General features: G+C 39.7%; 1 protein-coding gene across 2 annotated transcripts in view; it reads left to right on the forward strand.

Annotated features, from left to right (window-relative positions):
• The window catches only part of TMOD3 (tropomodulin 3), a 92,579-nt gene that overhangs the window by 34,048 nt on the left and 38,568 nt on the right, over positions 1 to 19,963 (forward strand). For both annotated transcript variants that reach the window (XM_081227971.1, XM_081227972.1), the window contains exons 2-3: positions 6,559 to 6,752; positions 11,599 to 11,755. In XM_081227971.1, coding sequence (XP_081084097.1) covers positions 6,627 to 6,752; positions 11,599 to 11,755 — 283 coding nt within the window. In that variant the 5' untranslated portion in view covers positions 6,559 to 6,626. The remainder of the gene's footprint in view (positions 1 to 6,558; positions 6,753 to 11,598; positions 11,756 to 19,963) is intronic.

The raw sequence follows: 19,963 nt of genomic DNA on the forward strand, positions 1-19,963 counted from the left end.
ACAATGTGAAACTGAAGGAAAATAAGTGGAGATTGGTTAAATAGAGAAGTATTTCTCTTAAAAAATTATTGTGGATCCTAGTGTTAATTGATTTTTGCAAAAACTAAATTGCCATCGATGGGAATATGGGACTGACTGCTTCAGTACAAGTTCTCTTTGAGTTCACTGTGCCTCTCTGACCATCTGCCATGTGCAGGTATAGCTCTTGTACTATTTTTCTTTTTTATACAGATTTTTAAACATTTTATTTATTTATTTATTTATTTTTGGCTGCATCAGGTCTTAGTTACAGCACACGGGATCTTCGTTGCAGTATGCTGTATGTTTCGTTGTGGCGTGCGGGCTTCTCTCTAGTGGCATGCTGGTTTTTCTCTCTCTAGTTGTGGCGTGTGGGCTCCAGAGTGTGTGGGCTCTGTAGTTGAGGCACGCGGGCTCAGTAGTTGCAGCGCTTGGGCTTATTTGCCCCGTGGCATGTGGGATCTTAGTTCCCTGACCAGGGATTGAATCTGCGTCCCCTGCATTGAAAGATGGATTCTTGACCAGTGGGGAAGTCCCCTTCTACTATTTTTCTATGTTTGAATCTCAGAGCAACCTTTGGTTACGGAGTGCTGTGTCTCCATTTTGTACAAATGCATCATTTAGGTATTAAGACTGCCTCTGTTATTAGTTTAGAACAATTAAGGCAGTTCTACCTGGTGCTGATGCAATGATAAATAAATGTAAATATGGCATCTGAAATCTCACAACAGTGCTTCATTTAAAATGATCCCAGGGGCTTCCCTGGTGGCGCAGTGGTTGAGAATCTGCCTGCCAATGCAGGGGACACGGGTTCGAGCCCTGGTCTGGGAGGATCCCACATGCCGCGGAGCGGCTAGCCCCGTGAGCCACAATTACTGAGCCTGCGCGTCTGGAGCCTGTGCTCCGCAACAAGAAAGGCTGCGATAGTCAGAGGCCTGCGCACTGCGATGAGGAGTGGCCCCCGCTTGCCGCAACTAGAGAAAGCCCTCGCACAGAAACGAAGAGCCAGCACAGCCATAAATAAATAAATAAATTAATTAATTAATTTTAAAAAAGATCCCAAAGATCTAGAATACAGCTATTTTAAAAGTATCTAAATAGAAAGCTAAAATTTAAAACATCTGTGAAATGAGATGGCTGAGAATCCACCTGGAAATTAACAGGGTCCTGAAAGTCTTGTGTGAAAAATAAGGAGGATTCTAGAGACTAGTAATACATGAAAAGAAAGTTGGTTAATGGAATGAAAGCTTTTGGCCCAGAATACTCCAGGAGTTTCCTTATGTTCCTCGGTATTGCCTCCGCTAACTGAAATCCAGTGAAGCAGTGGCAGAGTGAAAAGGAAAGCGTACCATGGCAACAGATCCCATAGACTCTGGGGACTATTTTAACAAAGTTCTGCAGCCTGTGAGTAGGACAAGATAGACTGCCACAAGAATGTGAGACCTAGTTGTCAGAATTTACAAATTTATGAAGTCAGTTCCTCTAGAGCAGTGCCTCTCAAAGCCTAGTTCCTGACCAGCTGTATCAGCACCACTTGGCAGCTGGTTAAAAATGCAGATTTTCAGCCCTACCCTATAGACCTATTCAATCAGGAAACTGGGGGTGGGGCCCAGGTGTGGTGTCCTAACAAGCCCTCCAGGGGGTTCTGATTCAGTCTAAAACATGAAAACCACTGCTCTAAAAAGTGAGTTAAGGATGGAGAATTAAACAGTCTGATCATACCAGAATTTCAAGTTAAAAGATTTTCTACATCCGCCTGAAAGTTTACCTAACTTATCTGGCAAAACTAACTTTTGCTTATATACAACCTTTAGAAGAAAAAAAAAGACTGAGAATATTATGGTTAAAAAAATCTGTTCCTGTGCTGTGTAGATTATGAAGTGTATTTTTATGAAATGTATTTTACATTAGCTTGGGGATTTAAAAAAGTTCCTGTAGACCTAGTGTAGATTTAAGATACTTTTCTAGCACACTGGCTGAAACCATTCAGAATTTGTTCCCCTTCCAATATACAGATGGCAGAGGACAAGCAAGAGAGGACATGTTATCCATGGGACAGAAAGCAGAGCAAAGCACGGCTTCCAGAGCTTCCCTTCTTAAGGAGTTCTGAGCTTCTCTTGCTAATACTTGGCACACTGTCAGCACACAGGTGATCCCCAGTAAAGGATGAGAGTTGAGAGAGAAGGTACAATCAAGTTAGAGACTCTGAGCATGTGAACACTTGTGGTGAGTTTTGAGCAGCATTAGGTAGGATGAGCAGCAGTTGTTCGCTTTTTACTGAAGCAGAATTGAAGCTTCTGGGAAACTCTGGTATAGTACCTGGAAGTTCTTGGCAAGATTTCATAATCCGAACTTGAAGGAAATGCCTTTCCATTGCTTTGAAAAGGAAAAAACAAGCCAAAGAAGTAAATTCCTTAAATGATTAAATGAAAAACACTTTGATATGTTTCCCCCTAGAAATACCTTAATAAACTAATGAATTAAAAGAAAATGGAAGAGGGCTTCCCTGGTGGCACAGTGGTTGAGAGTCCGCCTACCGATGCAGGGGACACGGGTTTGTGCCCCGGTCTGGGAAGATCCCACATGCCGCGGAGCGGCTGGGCCCGTGAGCCATGGCCGCTGAGCCTGCGCGTCCGAAGCCTGTGCTCCGCAATGGGAGAGGCCACAACAGTGAGAGGCCCGCATACTGAAAAAAAAAAAAAAAGAAAGAAAATGGAAGAGATTTTTAACATATAACTGACAAGATTAGTATCCAGAATATAGTAAAGAGCATCTACTTTTTTTTTTAAAGATAACACAATATAAAAATGGGCAAAGAGGGCTTCCCTGGTGGTGCAGTGGTTAAGAATCCGCCTGCCAGTGCAGGGGACACAGGATCGACCCTTGGACCGGGAAGATCCCACATGCCGCAGAGCAACGAGCCCATGCGCCACAACTACTGAGCCTGCGCTCTAGAGCCTGGGAGCCACAGCTACTGAGCCCTCCTGCCACAACTACCGAAGTTCATGTGCCTGGAGCCTGTGCTCCGCAACAAGAGAAGCCACTGCAATGAGAAGCCTGCGCACCGCAACAAAGAATAGCCCCCACTCGCTGCAATGAAGACCTGATGCAGCCAAAAATAAATAAACTAAATAAATTTATTAAAAAAAAAACAAATGGGCAAAGATTCTTCACAGACTAAGGAACACCACTATGTCTAAGTGACTAAGGCCAAGAACGTATGAAAAGATACTCAACCTCATCATAACTCAGCAAAATGCAAATTAAAACCACAATGAAATATCATTTCACATCTACCAGAATGGGCAAAAACCCCCCACAACAACTGATAATATCAGCAATCAGCAAGGATGAGCAACATGAAATTGTCATGCATTGAATCTTCTAGGAATGTGAATTGGTACAACCACTTTGAGAATAGTTTGACATTACCTAGTAAACTTGAGTAATACCATACCCTTTTCCCAGCAATTCCATTCCTAGGTTTGGACAACTTGGAGAAACTCTTGCACATGTATACCAGGAAATAGGTAACAGCAGAAAAGTAGAGCAGGAAAGACTACAAGTAATTCAGATGTTCATTTATATAACAGCATATTATATAGAAATGAAAATGAAAGAAATTCAGCTCTAAGCATGAACTCAAAGCAATGCTGAGTGTAAAAACCAAGTCACAGAAGGATACATACTGTGTGAGTCCATATATATATATATATATATATATATATATATATATATGTGTGTGTGTGTGTGTGTGTGTGTGCAAAAAATAGCAAAACTAAAACTGTTTAAAGATATGTACATTTAAGGTAAAACTAAAGAAAGTAAGGAAATGATTAATTCAGAATTCAGTACAATGGCTACTTCTTTTGGGGGAAGAGATGCAACTGGAAAGGGGAACATGAGAGTACAAAGTAATGTTTTCTTTCTGAGGCTGGGTGATGTGTTCATGGTGTTCATTTTATTGATCTTTAAGCAATACTATAAACATGCTTTGTTTGACAGATTTTACTTTGGGATAAGGAGCCATCTCTGGAGTAACCTCTTTAGTCACTCTAAGGGATGTCATATTCCAAACCTATAGACCCTGGATGGCATATAACATTGCCTTTGCCCCTAACACCTCATTCCTATCATATTGCCCATTATAATACCTTATTAGTAGGATGACCGTTGAATTTATGGCCCAAACTGGAACACTTGAGAGTAAAGTGAGGGGATGCTCAAAATAATATGTATTTCTTTGAAATATTTATTGAACAAGAAGTTGGTTTTATTGTATGTTATAAACCTCAAAAATATAAACTACATTAAAAACTTTTTGGATTGATTGTCCAAACATTAAAGAATAGTGAAAACTAAATAATTACTCATGGTAACTATTCATGTACTTTTATCAATTTCTTACCCTTATCTGTCTCAAATACCATACCATTGGTATTTTAATAAAGGGAGTATTTTTTCAAAATGTTCATCTACTTATTTTTTCTCCTAAGGTTGCCTGCCACCTTCTTTATTTTATTTTATTTTTTTAAGTGAATTATTTACTTATGTATGTATGTATGTTTGCGTTGGGTCCTCATTTTTGTGCGTGGGCTTTCTCTAGTTGTGGCGAGTGGGGGCTACTCTTCGTTGCAGTGCGCAGGCTTCTCATTGAGGTGGCTTCTCTTGTTGTGGAGCACGGGCTCTAGGTGTGTGGGCCTCAGTAGTAGTGGCACATGGGCTCAGTAGTTGTGGCTCACGGGCTCTAGAGCGCAGGCTCAGTAGTTGTGGCACACGGGCTTAGTTGCTCAGTGGCATGTGGTATCTTCCCGGACCAGGGCTCGAACCTGTGTTCCCTGGATTGGAAGGCGGATTCTTAACCACTGCACCACCAGGGAAGTCCTGTGCCACCTTCTTTAAAATTGCATTTTACGGTTAATATATTTGAAAGTGCTGCTACCTTCTGTTGAATCGTCTCCTCAGACTGTATTATTTTTAATTGAGAAAATACACTCTCAGGATACTTGGTAAGCTTGTTGTCTTAAAGTTGGAAATACAAAGAATGTTTACCAAACTTAGTAATGACAACAATGATAATTATGTGTTCAAAAAAGCGAAAAAAATCCAGGGTAACTGCTCAACCAATGAAGTGCCAGTAGAACAGGTGTAACCCAGACCTGTCTTGGGCAGTTACACAAAATGCCTGCAAGTTAACATCTGCATAAGCACAGCTCTGTTAATTTGCTTGTTATTCGTCCCAGATGCTTGCTAGCTGACAGACCCCTGTGGTGAACCTTCCTGTCTTCATAGGATATGAAAACACATAAAAGGGTCCATAAAATGTTACTAGTTTGAGGAGGAAAATGTATTCGTTAAAATATTAAGTTGGGAAAACTTGGGAGAAGGGAGTAGAAAGTATATCAGACTTTGAAGTACTGGGCGTTTTACAGCCAAGAAAAATTTAGCCAAATCAGGAAGTCTAAGGATTATTTCTTATTCACATAGGAACATTTTATGAGGCAAATGATCCACATATATGGCTAGAATTTATAGAAATACTTCATTTTTACTTCACGCTTTTTGCAGTACTTATTTTAAGTACTTTTTTTCCCCTATAGAATAGTCCTGCTATATCTGGAAAGATGCTGCTTTTTGAGTCACTTCATAGCTGTTTGGGAGAGATGAACATGGTGAGGAAATGGTGAAGATCCTTTCCTGCCACCAGACCCTCCTGACCAATCTTGCCAGTCAGTGGATGACATATCCCAGCATGGTTTTGAATATTTTGCTGAAACCTTTTCAGAATGCTGTTTTTTTCCTTTAAAAATGCCTTTTCCTAATAAGAATGCTAGTATGTATTGGTTAGAATACATCGAATATTTCATATTTAAAAAATAATCAGTGCACTTTCTTCAGAATTTTCTTTTATTTCAACCTGTAACCTAGATTACTTTGCCAAATAAATGTATTGTTTTCATAATGCAACAAAATATAAATTAGAAGAAAAAATGCAAAAAAAATTTTTAAATGAACCTTTTCAAAAAATGTTTTTTCCAATGGCCATTCCTCCCATGGAAGTATATTAATATCTCTCCTATATTAATATTGAGTCAGAAAATAATGTTCTAAGCAATTTACAGGAAAACAAGCATGCCTCAAACATACTGTGCTTAAACAAAGTATTCTGGTACTGGTAGCAATCATTTGAAAGCAATTGATGGAAAAAATTATATTTTGGTACATATTATAAGTTCTTCCCCCCTAAAGCTCAGTTATCAGGAATCTAAATTCTGTCAAGTAGCTGTTTTAATGGATTTCAATTTTATTCTCTCCTCCCCCTCTTTTTTCCCAGTGTGGCTTTTTGTTTTTGTTTGGTTGCTTTTTGTCAACAAAAGACAAAAGGTAAAGACATTGAATGATTCATAGGCAAGGGTAGTGTGTGTTACATAGTCAAAGAATATATGACACATGGAAATTACATTTCATTTAACCTAAAATAGATCTAATTAGGTGGGGATGACTTAATATTTTAAATGTTTTTGTTTCTTCTCTCCATAGCTTTAAGAAAAAAAATAAGAAATCACTTCTGACTGTACTGAATAGCAAAAATTAAGTGACTGCAAACCATGGCACTATCATTCCGGAAGGACTTAGAAAAGTACAAGGACGTTGATGAAGATGAACTCCTTGGGAATCTATCAGAAATAGAACTGAAACAACTGGAAACTGTGCTGGATGATCTTGACCCCGAGGTAGGTGCTAGGCAATACAGAAAAATGAAATAATTTTTCAAACTCTTTGGTACTAAGTAGCTGCCTTTGAACAGTTAGCTTTTCCATGATTTTTCCCTGACACTGCCATCCCCCTCCTCCTTTTTATCCAAATGAACTTTTGGCCTCCTTTCCAGTACCCCCACGTCTGCCTGGTATCTCTAATGACATGACTGTTCTAAACTATTTTCTACAACATTTTTATTTTCAAACATCTCCTGAAATTTTCTTCCCTTTAAGAAATCTTTTCTCTCTGGGCTGGGAAGAATGTTTTTGGTAAAATGCAGCAGATGATTAGCTCTTTGACGTACGCCAGCCTCTATGCCTCTTCAGGGCTTCTGTACCAGGATGGCTGCAGTGTAGAGAGTGTCTCTAGAGGGTCCTTCATGACCTTAAAATCTAATTATTACCTTTCTGAAAGATGCTGACCAAATTGGATCAAAGTTTCTAGTTACTGGTAGAATAGATCTAAGCAGACTCTGGGCAATACTGCAATCCATGTAGAGCAGACGTGAATATATGTATATATGTTTTATTTTGCAAAATGGCCGTTGCTTACCTTATGCATTACATAAGGCTAAGGTGGAGACCCTTGACCCTGGGATTGTTAATCCCTGGTATGTTTGGAGCTGTTGTTGTGGCTGGGCGTATGCGGCTGGGAGGCAGTGAGGGGAGAACACTAAGGTTGTGGCTCATTGATCTGAAGGTAATGGCTATTTGCTAGGCTGCTTTTTTTTTTTACCGCATTTTATTATGACAAGACACTGACTTTAAAAAGAAAAAAAGACATTGACTTTTAGTGCCTTTTAAGGACCGTGGTAAGAGTTTGTTTTATGAAAATGTTCTTGTCACTGCCACACATTTATTTCCTGCTAGAAGGTTTTCTCATTTATATTGAGAATTACACTCCTTTTCTCAGCATTACTTTAGCACTTGGGTAATGTGTCAATACCACTGATCAAATCCCTTAACCATAATTGTTACTATAGGGAAGATTTTTCAGTGCACCTAAGTCTGTGGGGGGTAACTCAGAATAACAGTGCTGTTTTGCATGTCACAGCAGTATCTGCTCCAGGCAGTTCAGCCTATCAGACCTATTTGAATCAAATGGTAGGAGCATAAGAGTTCATCTGGTCCAGGGTTTCTCAGCCCTGGCGCTGTTGACATTTGGGGCTGGATAATTCTTTGCTGTGGGGCTGCCCTGTACATTGTAGGGTGTTTTGCAGCATCCCTGGCCTCTACTCACAACATACTAATAGCATACCCTCCTGATTTAAAATGTACCTGGGATTTGGTTTTAATCAGGTCGGGTGAGATACCATACATGGAACGGTCCTTGAAGAAGAGTTTATTACTTTCAGTTCCCAACAGCAGGAGGCGCACCAAGCCACGCAGGGCCACATGGGGGAGCAGCTGGGTTGGTCAGGAGGTAGGAGTGAGGTGCAAGTGTGGCCCAGAACTTTTCTTGTGGTTTCCAAGGGAAGGAATAGGTGAGGCAGGGTGGGCAGATTTGAGCAAGTTTAGAATTGGATAGTTTGAATAATTTCAGGGGCTCTGGGCTACAGGAGTGGTCTCTAGTTGTCCAGTTCCTGGCCCTGGGCAGTTTAGGGCAGGGGAAGTATTGGCTTGGTGTGTGAAAGATGAAAGAGGTGGTCGGGGGTGTGGGCTCTGGATTGGCTGGTTTTCATGTGAGAGGCACATGGCAGGGGCTTGTGGGGAGTTGTTTGCTATCCTTAGGAATTAGTTAGCCCTGGGAGGGGCAGTCTTTCCAGGATTAACAAGGCCCCCAAGATGTCAAAGCATCATAAAATACAGAAAATTTAAAAAGTGATTAATATGCCCTCCCCCCAACTGTGACAATCAAAAATGTTTCCGGGTATTGCCAGTTGTCCCCTGGGGGATGAAAACACCCCCGGTTGAGAAACACTGATGTAGTGCTTGCCCTCTGTTTCACAGATGGAAAACAAAAGTTAGGTGACTTGCCTCAGTTATTACAATTAGGGAAAGAACTGAGGCTAGGTCCTTTACTACCTGATTGATCCCTGGCCGAGTCTAGTGGTTTTTCTGTTAAACTACAGTGAGTCCCCTTTAACTCATGCTGTATTCTATAGGTCTAAAAGCTGATGGCTTATATTTTCTTATTTGCAAATCCATGGCCTGCTTCTTGTATGGGGAGGCTTGGGTTCTAACTTCTGGATGTATTTTGCAGACTCCCCAACCCTAGTTGTAACTTCCCCAACCTCAGATACTGTTAGTTGAGACTAGAAGAACAGTGATGTTTACTGACAGCTTGCCACTCGTTGGGTGAAGTTTTTGGAAAGTGTTTCGGTAAAGGACCAGGGCAGACAAGAGGGCCAGGGTAGCAGCAGCTACTTCAACCAGAGGAACACACTGTACCTTACAAAGTCTCAGAAGGTAGATAAGAGAAGAGCAGATGAAGTTTGTATATGGTGCTATTTTGTTATATTTTGGAGGGCTATTTTACTTTCCTTACTCTGCATTCAGTATATTTATTTGCTAGCTTAACTGTGTTTTCTCAAAACTTCTGTCTCAAAAAGACAGCCAGCCAAGCCTAGGCAAAAGGTATTTTTTCATTTCTAAGACTGGGAATAAATTATTACAACAAAATTCCACTGCAAGGGAGAAGCATGTAATTTTCAGTGGCAGTCATTTTAATGAGATTTTTTATCTATTTGTTAAGTAATTATGATCCATTAACTTTCTTGATTAAAGTGTGCTGCTAATAAAGCTTAGCTCATAGCCTCCAAAGCCAGTTAGCTGTCATTTATTTTGTGGTCAAAGACTGTTTTTAAGGGCCAGGATTCAGCTAACATATCATTTAAAACCTGTATGTTTGACATGGGCTTGAACAGGCAGGTGGTATAATGCAACTCCATTGCTACCACCATGAAGTAGCAGTATGTATACATGTGCCTTATTGATGGTGAAGGAAAGTAACTTATATTAATTTGCCTTAACGAGCATTTTTCTTTAAAAGTATTCTCAAATCTTTATTCAATAAGTATTGGGGTGGGGGGCAACCTATACATCTCAGGTACTATGCTAGGCTTAGGGATATGAGAGTGATCAAAACAAAAAATGTGGTCTTTGCCCTCATGATGTATAGTCTGGTAGGAGTGTGAGGAATTAGACATCAATCAAATAATCGTGCTATATATAAGAGCATATAATGGGAGGTCAGGAAAAGCTTTCTTTGGGGGAATGGAGCTGCAGTCTGAAAAATGAGGTGCAAAAAAGGATGGACAGAGCATTCCAGGGAAAGAAGTATATGGCAAGTACAGGGAGGAACAAGGGCTGATGTGGTTAGAACGGTAGGGTATGTGAGATGAGGCTAGGATGACCTTAGCGGGTGGGAGTGAAGGTTGAAGAGTATCAGCAACTGATCCAGGGAGACCAGTTGGGAGGCTAATGTAATAGTCCATCCCAGCTTGGATCATAGTGTAGACCAAAGTAATGGTATTGCAGATGGAGAAAAGTTAGACAGTTTTTTAGGAAGTAAAAATGGATAGGACTTGATGGTTTGTTGAGAATGGATTCTTCATGTACAAGTCTTGTCTTGATTTCAAAGTCTGAGGGTAGAAATCTTGTGTTTCTTTTTTATATTCCTATAGACAGTTTTGTGTTGTAGAAACTTTTTTGGTGCATGGTTAGGAAAAACCTCTTGTATTTCATCTTGATAGGTGAGCTTTCTGTGTTATGCATACACCATTACATGAGGAAAACAGAAAGGTGAATTTTATGAAAATTATTGTGGATTTCAGCAAATGGCCAAAGTTGAAGTGCCATATTTTCTAGTTATAAAATGAGTATTTCTTATTATCATTATCCATATAAGATCACTCTTTGTAATGAAAAATGATCTTATAACACCTAGGAGATTCAGCATCCTTGCCAATATTGTGAGGTGTTGTAGAACAGAGTTGGCCCTTTTGTGTAACTTTTCTGGCCATCTCCCATTTTCAAAGCAAAGAATACTTGGGAATTGTGAGACAAGGTAGTATCACCTCTTCGGTTTTTGACAAGCAAAAAGATGCAGCTCACATTGTTTAGTCACCGCTTGTTATTCCTGGGCTTAGTGAAAATACAGAGTAGGGACTAAAAGGGACTACTTTAGCCCATTGCCTCTCACCCCTCCCCGACTCTCAGTTACTCCATGCACTCAAAAAGGCTGTACCCAGGTGGAAACCTAGGGATATAACTCTTGCCGTGAGAATCTCTGAGTGTCTTGAGTAGCAGTGACAGTGGTTGCTGCAGATACGTCCTAGTGCTGATATATACACACATAACGTACACGCAGAAGTTGAACCTTTGCATTTAAACACAAACAAGTAAACATTAATATCCTGATACCCTACTGTATGATATACATGTTTTTCTTCTGAGAAAGTCTTTATGATGAAATAGCAGACATTATGAAGGACTATGATGTATATAGTCATTTAACATTCTTTTGCAATGGAATTATTTTCTATGTATACATATATGCTGAGCTGTTATTAAGCATTACAAACTATTTATCATTACTGTCCCAGGATACTTAAAAAGTAAAGGGTGTTTCCTGCTAGTAGAATACTTTCTGAAGAAAAGGTGAATGTCCCTATTTTAATAATAACGTAAGTGAATTCTACCTAATTTTTAAAAACTTTGTTTGGAACACTTTTATGTTGCTGCCCTAAAACCCTGTAATGAAGTCTTTAATGCCTACATCCCATTCTAGTCTATAAATCTTTCTTAGATGGTAACATCTGGATGTATATAGCACTGGCATTCTTGCTGGTCATAATGGCTGATTCATTCTCTTTGGCAGAATGCCCTTCTGCCTGCAGGGTTCCGGCAGAAGAACCAGACATCAAAGTCTGCCACAGGGCCATTTGATAGAGAACACCTCCTTTCATATTTGGAGAAGGAAGCTTTGGAGCATAAGGACAGGGAAGACTATGTGCCCTACACTGGAGAAAAAAAAGGTAAGCACAGAATTTTGAAGTCATTATTTGACAGCAGTCGATTTTTCTTCTTACAGGTAGGCCTGGAGAAAATATTTTTAAAGGTGCATCATTGATAGCCTCAAAGATATAATACTGTTGACTGTAAAAATTATTAGGGGACTTCCCTGGTGGCGCAGTGGTTAAGAATCCTCCTGCCAACACAGGGGACATGGGTTCAAGCCCTGGTCTGGGAAGATCCCACATGTTGTGGAGCAACTAAGCCCATGTGCCACAACTACTGAGCCTGCACTTTAGAACCCACGAACCACAGCTGCTGAAGCCCGCATGCCTAGAGCCCGTGCTCCACAACAAGAGAAGCCACTGCAATGAGAAGCCCGTGTACTGCAGCGAAGAGTAGCCCCCGCTCGCCACAACTAGAGAAAGCAAGTGCACAGCAACGAAGGCCCAACACAGCCAAAAACAAACAAACAAACAAATAAATAAATAAATATTAGGTAATTTGGGCACTTCCTTTACATTCACGTACTTAGCCAGTAAGTTCCTTGTTAATGATTTGTTAGTGAGGTTTTATTACACAGTGATTTTTAGTTCTCTTTAGAATTCTTTAGTTCTCAACTGTAGCAAATATTAAAAGTGTACTGAGGTAAAATTTTAAACGCACTACTGTATTACAAAATGCAGTGATGTCAAAGTGCCACTCAATTCTAACTCCTGTCTTTAAAGTGGAATGCCATAAAAAAATTCAGGACATATTTTCAAAGACTCTTACCCTACAGCCTTCCTTATTAATTCATTGATTCATAACCATTATAATTTTAATTGTCAGTGCTTCATAATCATTACTTTCAGGAAATTCTTCTAGTCCAAGTCCTTCCCATTGAAGATTTTTTTTTTAATTTATTTTATTTATTTATTTATTTTTGGCTGTGTTGTGTCTTCATTGCTGTACTCAGGCTTTCTCTAGTTGCAGCGAGCGGGGGCTACTCTTCGTTGCAGTGCACGGGCTTCTCATTGCAGTGGCTTCTCTTGTTGCAGAACATGGGCTCTAGGTGTGTGGGTTTCAGTAGTTCTGGCACACGGGCTCAGTAGTTGTGGCTTGCAGGCTCTAGAGTGCAGGCTCAGTAGTTGTGGCAGACGGGCTTAGTTGCTCCGCAGCATGTGGGATCTTCCTGGACCAGGGATCGAACCCATGTCTCCTGCTTTGGCAGGCAGATTATTAACCACTGTGCCACCAGGGAAGCCCCCCATTGCAGATTTTGACCTTAGCTAGCCTCAGTGGAGGAGGAGTACAGGTATAATTTTAAAAGCTGTCTATATAATAACATTTAACATGAAGTAGGTTAAATTTCTCAGCTTTCAGTACAGGTTGGCCTAAGAAGGCAGATTCTGCTTGCACTCCTATTTAAACTGCTGTGCATGGAACACTGGGGAATGGTGGCGGCAGCAGAGTTGATCTCCAGCTCTTCCAGGCACCGGGTTTACATCTGAATCCTTAGTAGGCCAGGAGGGGAGAACGGTTAGAGCATAGTGCTTTCTCCTAGGAAGGCTTTAGCTTTTTATTTGGGAAGGAAGCCCTTCTGGCCACAACTCTGTTACATGGCTATCCCTTAGCTGCAGGGGAAGGTGGAAAATTCGTTTTAGTATTCCCACCTCTGTAATAGCTGAAGGTTGTGAATGGCTTTTGGGTAGGTATTCCACAAGGTCTGCCCATGCCTTTTCAAAATTATCATCCCCAAGCCCTCTGCTCTTTTTATCGACCCCACTTCCCCTTATCTCTAGTTGAGAATCACTACCTCAGATACTTGTATTAGTCAGGGTTCTCCAGAGAAGTAGAACCAAAAGTGTGTGTGTGTGTGTGTGTGTGTGTGTGTGTGTGTGTGTGTGTGTGTGTGTAGAGAGAGTTTTATTTATTCATTCATTCATTCGTTCATTCATTCCTTTTTTAAAAAATTGAGGTATAGTTGATGTACAGTTTATAAGTTTCAGGTATACAACACAGTGATTCACATTTTTAAAGGTTATACTTCATTTAGTTATTATAAAATATTACCTATATTCCCTATGCTGTACAGTATATCCTTGTACCCTATTTATTTATTTATTTTTAAATATGTATTTATTTAGGCTGTGCCGGGCCTTAGTTGTGGCACGCAGTATCTTTAGTTACAGCATGTGGACTCTTAGTTGCGGCATGCATGCGGGATCTAGTTCCCCGACCAGGGATCAAACCCAGGCCCCTTGCATTGGGAGCTCGGAGTCTTACCCACTGGACCACCAGGGAAGTCCCTATCCTATTTATTTTATACATAGTGGTTTGTACCTCTTAATACCCTATCCCTATTTTGCCCCCGCCCCCTTTCCTCTCCCCCTGGTAACCACTAGTTTGTTTTCTATATCTGTGAGTCTGTTTTTTTGTTGTATTCACCAGTTTGTTTTATTTTTTAGATTCCACATATAAGTGATAACGTGGTATTTGTCTTTCTCTGACTTATTTCACTAAGCATAATACCATCCAAGTCCATCCATGTTGTTGCAAATGGCAAAATTTCATTCTTTTTAATGGCTGAGTACTATTCCATTGTATATACATACCACATCTTCTTTATCCGTTCATCTGTTGTTGGACACTTAGGTTGCTTCCGTATCTTGGCTATTGTAAATAATGCTGCCATGAACATTGGGTTCATGTATCTTTTTGAATTAGTGTTTTTGTTTTCTTCAGATGTATACACAGGACTGGAATTGCTGGATCATATGGTAGTTCTATTTTTAGTTTTTTGAGGAACCTCCATACTGTTCTCCACAGTGGCTGCACCAATTTACATTCCCACCAAGGGTTCCCTTTTCTTCACGTCCTCACCAACTTTTGTTATTTGTGGGTTTTTTTGATGATAGCCGTTCTGACAGGTGTGAGGTGATATCTCATTGTGGTTTTAATTTGCATTTCTCTGGTGATTATGACGTTGAGCACCTTTTTATGTGTCTGTTGGCCATCTCTTCGTCTTCTTCGGAAAAATATCTCTTTAGGTCTTCTGCCCATTTTTTAATCAGGTTGTTTGTTTTATTGATGTTGTGTTTTATGAGCTGTTTATATATTTTGGGTATTAACCACTTATCAGTCATATCATTTGCAAGTAGTTTTTCCCATTCAGTAGGTTGTCTTGGTTTCCTTTGCTGTGCAAAAAGCTTTTAAATTTAATCACGTCCTGTTTGTTTATTTTTGCTTTTCTTTTGCCTTAGGCGACAGATCCAAAAAAGTACTAAGATTTATGTCAAAGAGTGTTCTGCCTATGTTTTCTTCTAGGAGTTTTATGGCTTCAGGTCTTACATTTAGGTCTTTAATCCATTTTGAGTTTATTTTTGTATATGGTGTTAGAGAATGTTCTAATTTCATTATTTTACATGTAGCTGTCCAGTTTTCCCAGCACCACTTATTGAAGAGACTGTCTTTTCTCTATTGTATATTCTTGCCCCCTTTGTCATAGATGAGTTGACCATAGGTGCATGCGTTTATTTATGGGCCCTCTATGTGTCATGTTCCTCAGGCCAAGCCTTAAAAGCCATGTTACAGTATTGTAGACATGAAGAAGGGCATGTTTACCTTCAACAATTGGAGAACTTTGGTTGCAGAGCTCTGTTTTGAAATACAGATAAGAGACGGCTCTCAGCTTCTTAAAGCCACCCTGAGCTCATCCTTAAATTGGTTGGCCTTAGTTATTCGTAGTCACTAGTATGCCTTCCTTTCTTTGGGTCTCATCCCCAAGATTTTGATCACATTCCAGAAGATCCTCAGAATAATTCATCTACGTCGTATTAGCATACCTTCCAATCAAGCTAAATGTGAATCCCCTCCTTAGCTCTGAGAATTCAGAAGCTTGTTTTTTTTAAGCTGCCTCTCCAATGACTCTTTACCTAAACACCTGGGTTGAGTCCCAGGTTTCTTACTTAATGGCTTATTTCACAGGAGATAGACTTTCAGATGGAGAATGCCTTCCCAGACAGAAGAGTTTCTCCTGGTTCTTCTTAAAACAGTTTGCAAACCTGTTAAGAAATAAGAGCATTTTACTTTTTTGGTGTACTCAGACTAGCTAGAATCTGTAAAATGTGCCATTGTTCTCTAAACTAAATCATTTTTCATACTAAGATGACTGGTTTCAGAGTTCAGTCCCCAATGGCAGTATTAGTTTTCTGTACCAGGGAATGTTATAGCGATTCACTCAGTTCCTTGAACTCCTTCCAAGTTATATGCCAGAATCTCATAGGGATCTCTCATTGTAAATTATTTTTAAAGATGACTACTCAATTCTCTTTTAAAAGAAAAATGGGGAACCACTAAAAGGAATGATTTGTTATCCAACTACTTTCTTATGTTCTGAGACTAAATGATGATTAATTATACTTGTTATTTTTTAACTTAAAGACACACTCTTTCTGGAGCTGAAATTATACAGAACTGGTATGACAACAGGGAATCCCCATAAAACTGAAAATTGGACATTTCATGATTTTTCTTTCTGACCATGAACAAAAACTGTACACTCATGCCAAATTTTATCTTTCTAGATCATCTCAGACTGCCTCGAAAAGACCTACAGAGTAAGAACACTTGAGGGTTGTTATATAGAGATATATTAGTAATTTCATTTTGTGATTTGTAAAATGGTTGTTTATAATAGTACATTTTACAGAATTAAAAGCATATGTCAACATCTGAGAAGGAGGAATTCATCCTAATTAGGTGAAATTCAAGGCATTATGTCTTTGATGCATTTTGGGAACATTTTGTCCTACAGTAATAAATGTTCTCCTTTTAATAACTGTAATTTTGTTGACAGCAAAAAAGAAGGTATTAGGCAGCTAATAAGGCACAGCTGACAAAAGATATATTAAGGATTGTTTTTAAGTGCATTATTTACAGTAGAATCCACAATATACACTGTTAAGTTCATCTAAATCTAACAAGCTCATGGTAGGAATGGTATCATGGTATCAAGTAATCTTGGTAGAGATTAATGGAAATGTCTTTGCTGTGAGCCTACTATGTTCAAAATGTTGAGAAACTAAGTGTTTAAAAAATTAAAACAATAACATAATTGCAATATAATGTTCCATTTGCTTGAATATATAATATTAAAATGTTGGGAAGCTTTTTACCTCTTTCTCCTTGAAATGTTGCAGAAGATGTAACTGAGGCATAGACCAAGGGTGAAGTATTTATCCAGCTCTTTCTCATTCCTGAGAATGGTGAAAATGCAGAGTTCGGACTGGTTATTATTTCTCATCATATTTTTACATGTCTTGAATATTCTGTCTCCAGGATAGATAAGGCTCAGAGCCTTGCCATGGATTTGACACTTAGAGAAATAATTGGGCCCAGTTTTTTTTTTTTTTTTCTTTATTTTTTTAATTCTTTGCGGTACGCGGGCCTCTCACTGCTGTGGCCTCTCCCGTTGCGGAGCACAGGCTCCGGACGTGCAAGCTCAGCGGCCATGGCTCACGGGCCCAGCCGCTCACGTGGGCCCAGTTTTTAATACTTCTTACTGACTCTCATTTTGCTTTGCTTTGCCAGGAGTCTTCCTCCCCATGTCTAACATCACACTTTACCCTTACCTAGCCTAAGACTTTTTTCCCCCTTATTGTCCCTTATTTCATAGACTAGAGCCTGCTGCACCTTGTACACTCTCTCCTGTGCACCACCAAAGAACCCCTCCCTTCAAGCCACTGACACTCCTAGGTTGGGCCCCTCCCCTCCTTGAAGAGCATGCCTGTGCTCCCAGTTGGCCCTTGGGGTAGAGCCATCTATTCTTTCTGGTGGTTTCCCTTCCTCTCCTGGATAAAGGAATGCCCTTGGGTTTTCTTCCCAAGAATCTCCTATGCCCTGCTCTGCTTACTAAGGTGAATTTAACCAGATTGCCTTAAACTAAGGGTTCTCATTTACTTGCTAGATTATTTATTCAGAGTTCCCTTAGCCTTCCAGAAAGCTTACTATAGTCACTCTTCTGAAAGATGCTTCCCTCATCTTTCTGAGTACATGATTTCTTTTTGGAGGAAAGGCAGACTTGATTTCTTAAACCAGAGGATCATAGTTATAAACTGCCTAAATCAGCAGGATTATGTAACTGTGAGTGTGCAGTTGGTTTCCACTAAATTCAAGATAAAGACTGGCTCTATTTTTGTACTCAAATTTCATAAATTCTAAATGTCCTTTATATACCTCTAAAAAGTGGTCTTATCAGGCACTGATATGTAGACTGGGCTATTTAAATTAGTCATGCAGATGCAGGCATCTCCTTTGGAGACTAGTCACTGTATCTTTTGAATGATTCACTCACTACTCCTTTGGGGTGGGGAGTTAGCCTGATGGATTGTTCATGTTTTATGGGAAACTTTCCCTGTATAAACATACCCACTGTGGATATTCCTTTCCCTCCAACATGTCTGTATATAATTTGCATATCACAGAATTTTGATTTTAATTGTTCCAGAATCATACACTGTGAGGCTCTGTTATTAGATTTTTTTTCTTTTTAAATAGATCTTTATTGGAGTATAATTGCCTCACAATACCGTGATAGTTTCTGTTGCACAGCAAAGCGAATCATCCATATGCATACACATGTCCCCATATCCCCTCCCTCACGAGCCTCCCTCCCATCCTCCCTATCCCACCCCTCTAGGTCATCGCAAAGCACTGAACTGATCTCCCGTGCTTTGCTGCTGCTTCCCACCAGCCAACTGTTTTACATCCGGTCGTGTATGTATGTCGCTGCTACTCTCACTTCACCCCAGCTTCCCCCTCCCCGTATCCTCAAGTCCATGCTCTATGTCTACCTCTTTATTCCTGCCCTGCAACAAGGTTCATCAGTACCTTTTTTTTTTAGATTTCATATATATGTGTTAGCATACGGTATCTGTTTTTTTCTTTCTGACTTACTTCACTCTGTATGACAGGCTCTAGGTCCATCCACCTCACTACTAATAACTCAATTTCGTTTCTTTTTATGGCTAAGTAATATTCCATTGTATATATGTGCCACATCTTCTTTATCCATTCATCTGTCGATGGACATTTAGGTTGGTTCGATGTCCTGGCTATTGTAAATAGTGCTGCAGTGAACATTGTAGCGCACGTCTCTTTTTGAATTATGGTTTTCTCAGGGTATATGCCCAGTAATGGGATTGCTAGGTCATATGGTAGTTCTATTTTTAGTTTTTTAAGGAACCTCCATACTATCTTCCATAGTGGTTGTATCAATTTACATTCCCACCAACAGTGTAGGAGGGTTCCCTTTTCACTACACCCTTTCCAGCATTTATTGTTTCTAGCTTTTTTGATAATGGCCATTCTGACTGGCGTGAGGTGATACCTCATTGTAGTTTTGATTTGCATTTCTCTACTTATTAGTGATGTTGAGCATCTTTTCATGTTCCTCTTGGCCATCTGTATGTCTTCCTTGGTAAAATGTCTATTTAGGTCTTCTGCCCATTTTTTAACTGGATTGTTTGTTTATTTGACGTTGAGCTCCATGAGCTGTTTGTATATTTTGGACATTAATCCTTTGTCTGTTGTTTCATTTGCAAATATTTTCTCCCATTCTGAGGGTTGTCTTTTTGTTTTGTTTATGGCTTTCTTTGCTGTGCAAAAGCTTTTAAGTTTCATTAAGTCCCATTTGTTTATTTTTGTTTTTATTTCCGTTACTCTAGGAGGTGGGTCTAAAAAGATCTTGCTGTGGTTTATGTCAAAGAGTGTTTTTCCTATGTTTTCCTCTAAGAGTTTTATAGTGTCTGGTCTTACATTTTAGTCTTTAATCCCTTTGGAGTTTATTTTTGTGTATGGTGTTAGGTAGTGTTCTAATTTCATTCTTTAACATGTAGCTGTCCAGTTTTCCCAGCACCACTTATTGAAGAGGCTGTCTTTTCTCCATTGTATGTTCTTGCCTCCTTTGTCATAAATTAGGTGCCCTTATGTGTGTGGGTTTATCTCTGGGCATTCTATCCTGTACCACTGATCTATCTTTCTGTTTTTGTGGCAGTACCATACTGTCTTGATTACTGTAGCTTTGTGGTATAGTTTAAAGTTGGGGCGCCTTATTCCGCTAACTCCGTTTTTCTTTCTCAAGGTTGCTTTGGCTATTCAGGGTCTTTTGTATTTCCATATGAACTGTAAGATTTTTTGTCCTACTTCTGTGAAGAATGCCATTGGTAGTTTGATAGGGATTGCATTGA

Source organism: Mesoplodon bidens (genome assembly GCF_964165515.1).
Source record: "Mesoplodon bidens genome assembly, chromosome: 3".
In the NCBI taxonomy this organism is placed as follows: Eukaryota; Metazoa; Chordata; class Mammalia; order Artiodactyla; family Ziphiidae; genus Mesoplodon; species Mesoplodon bidens.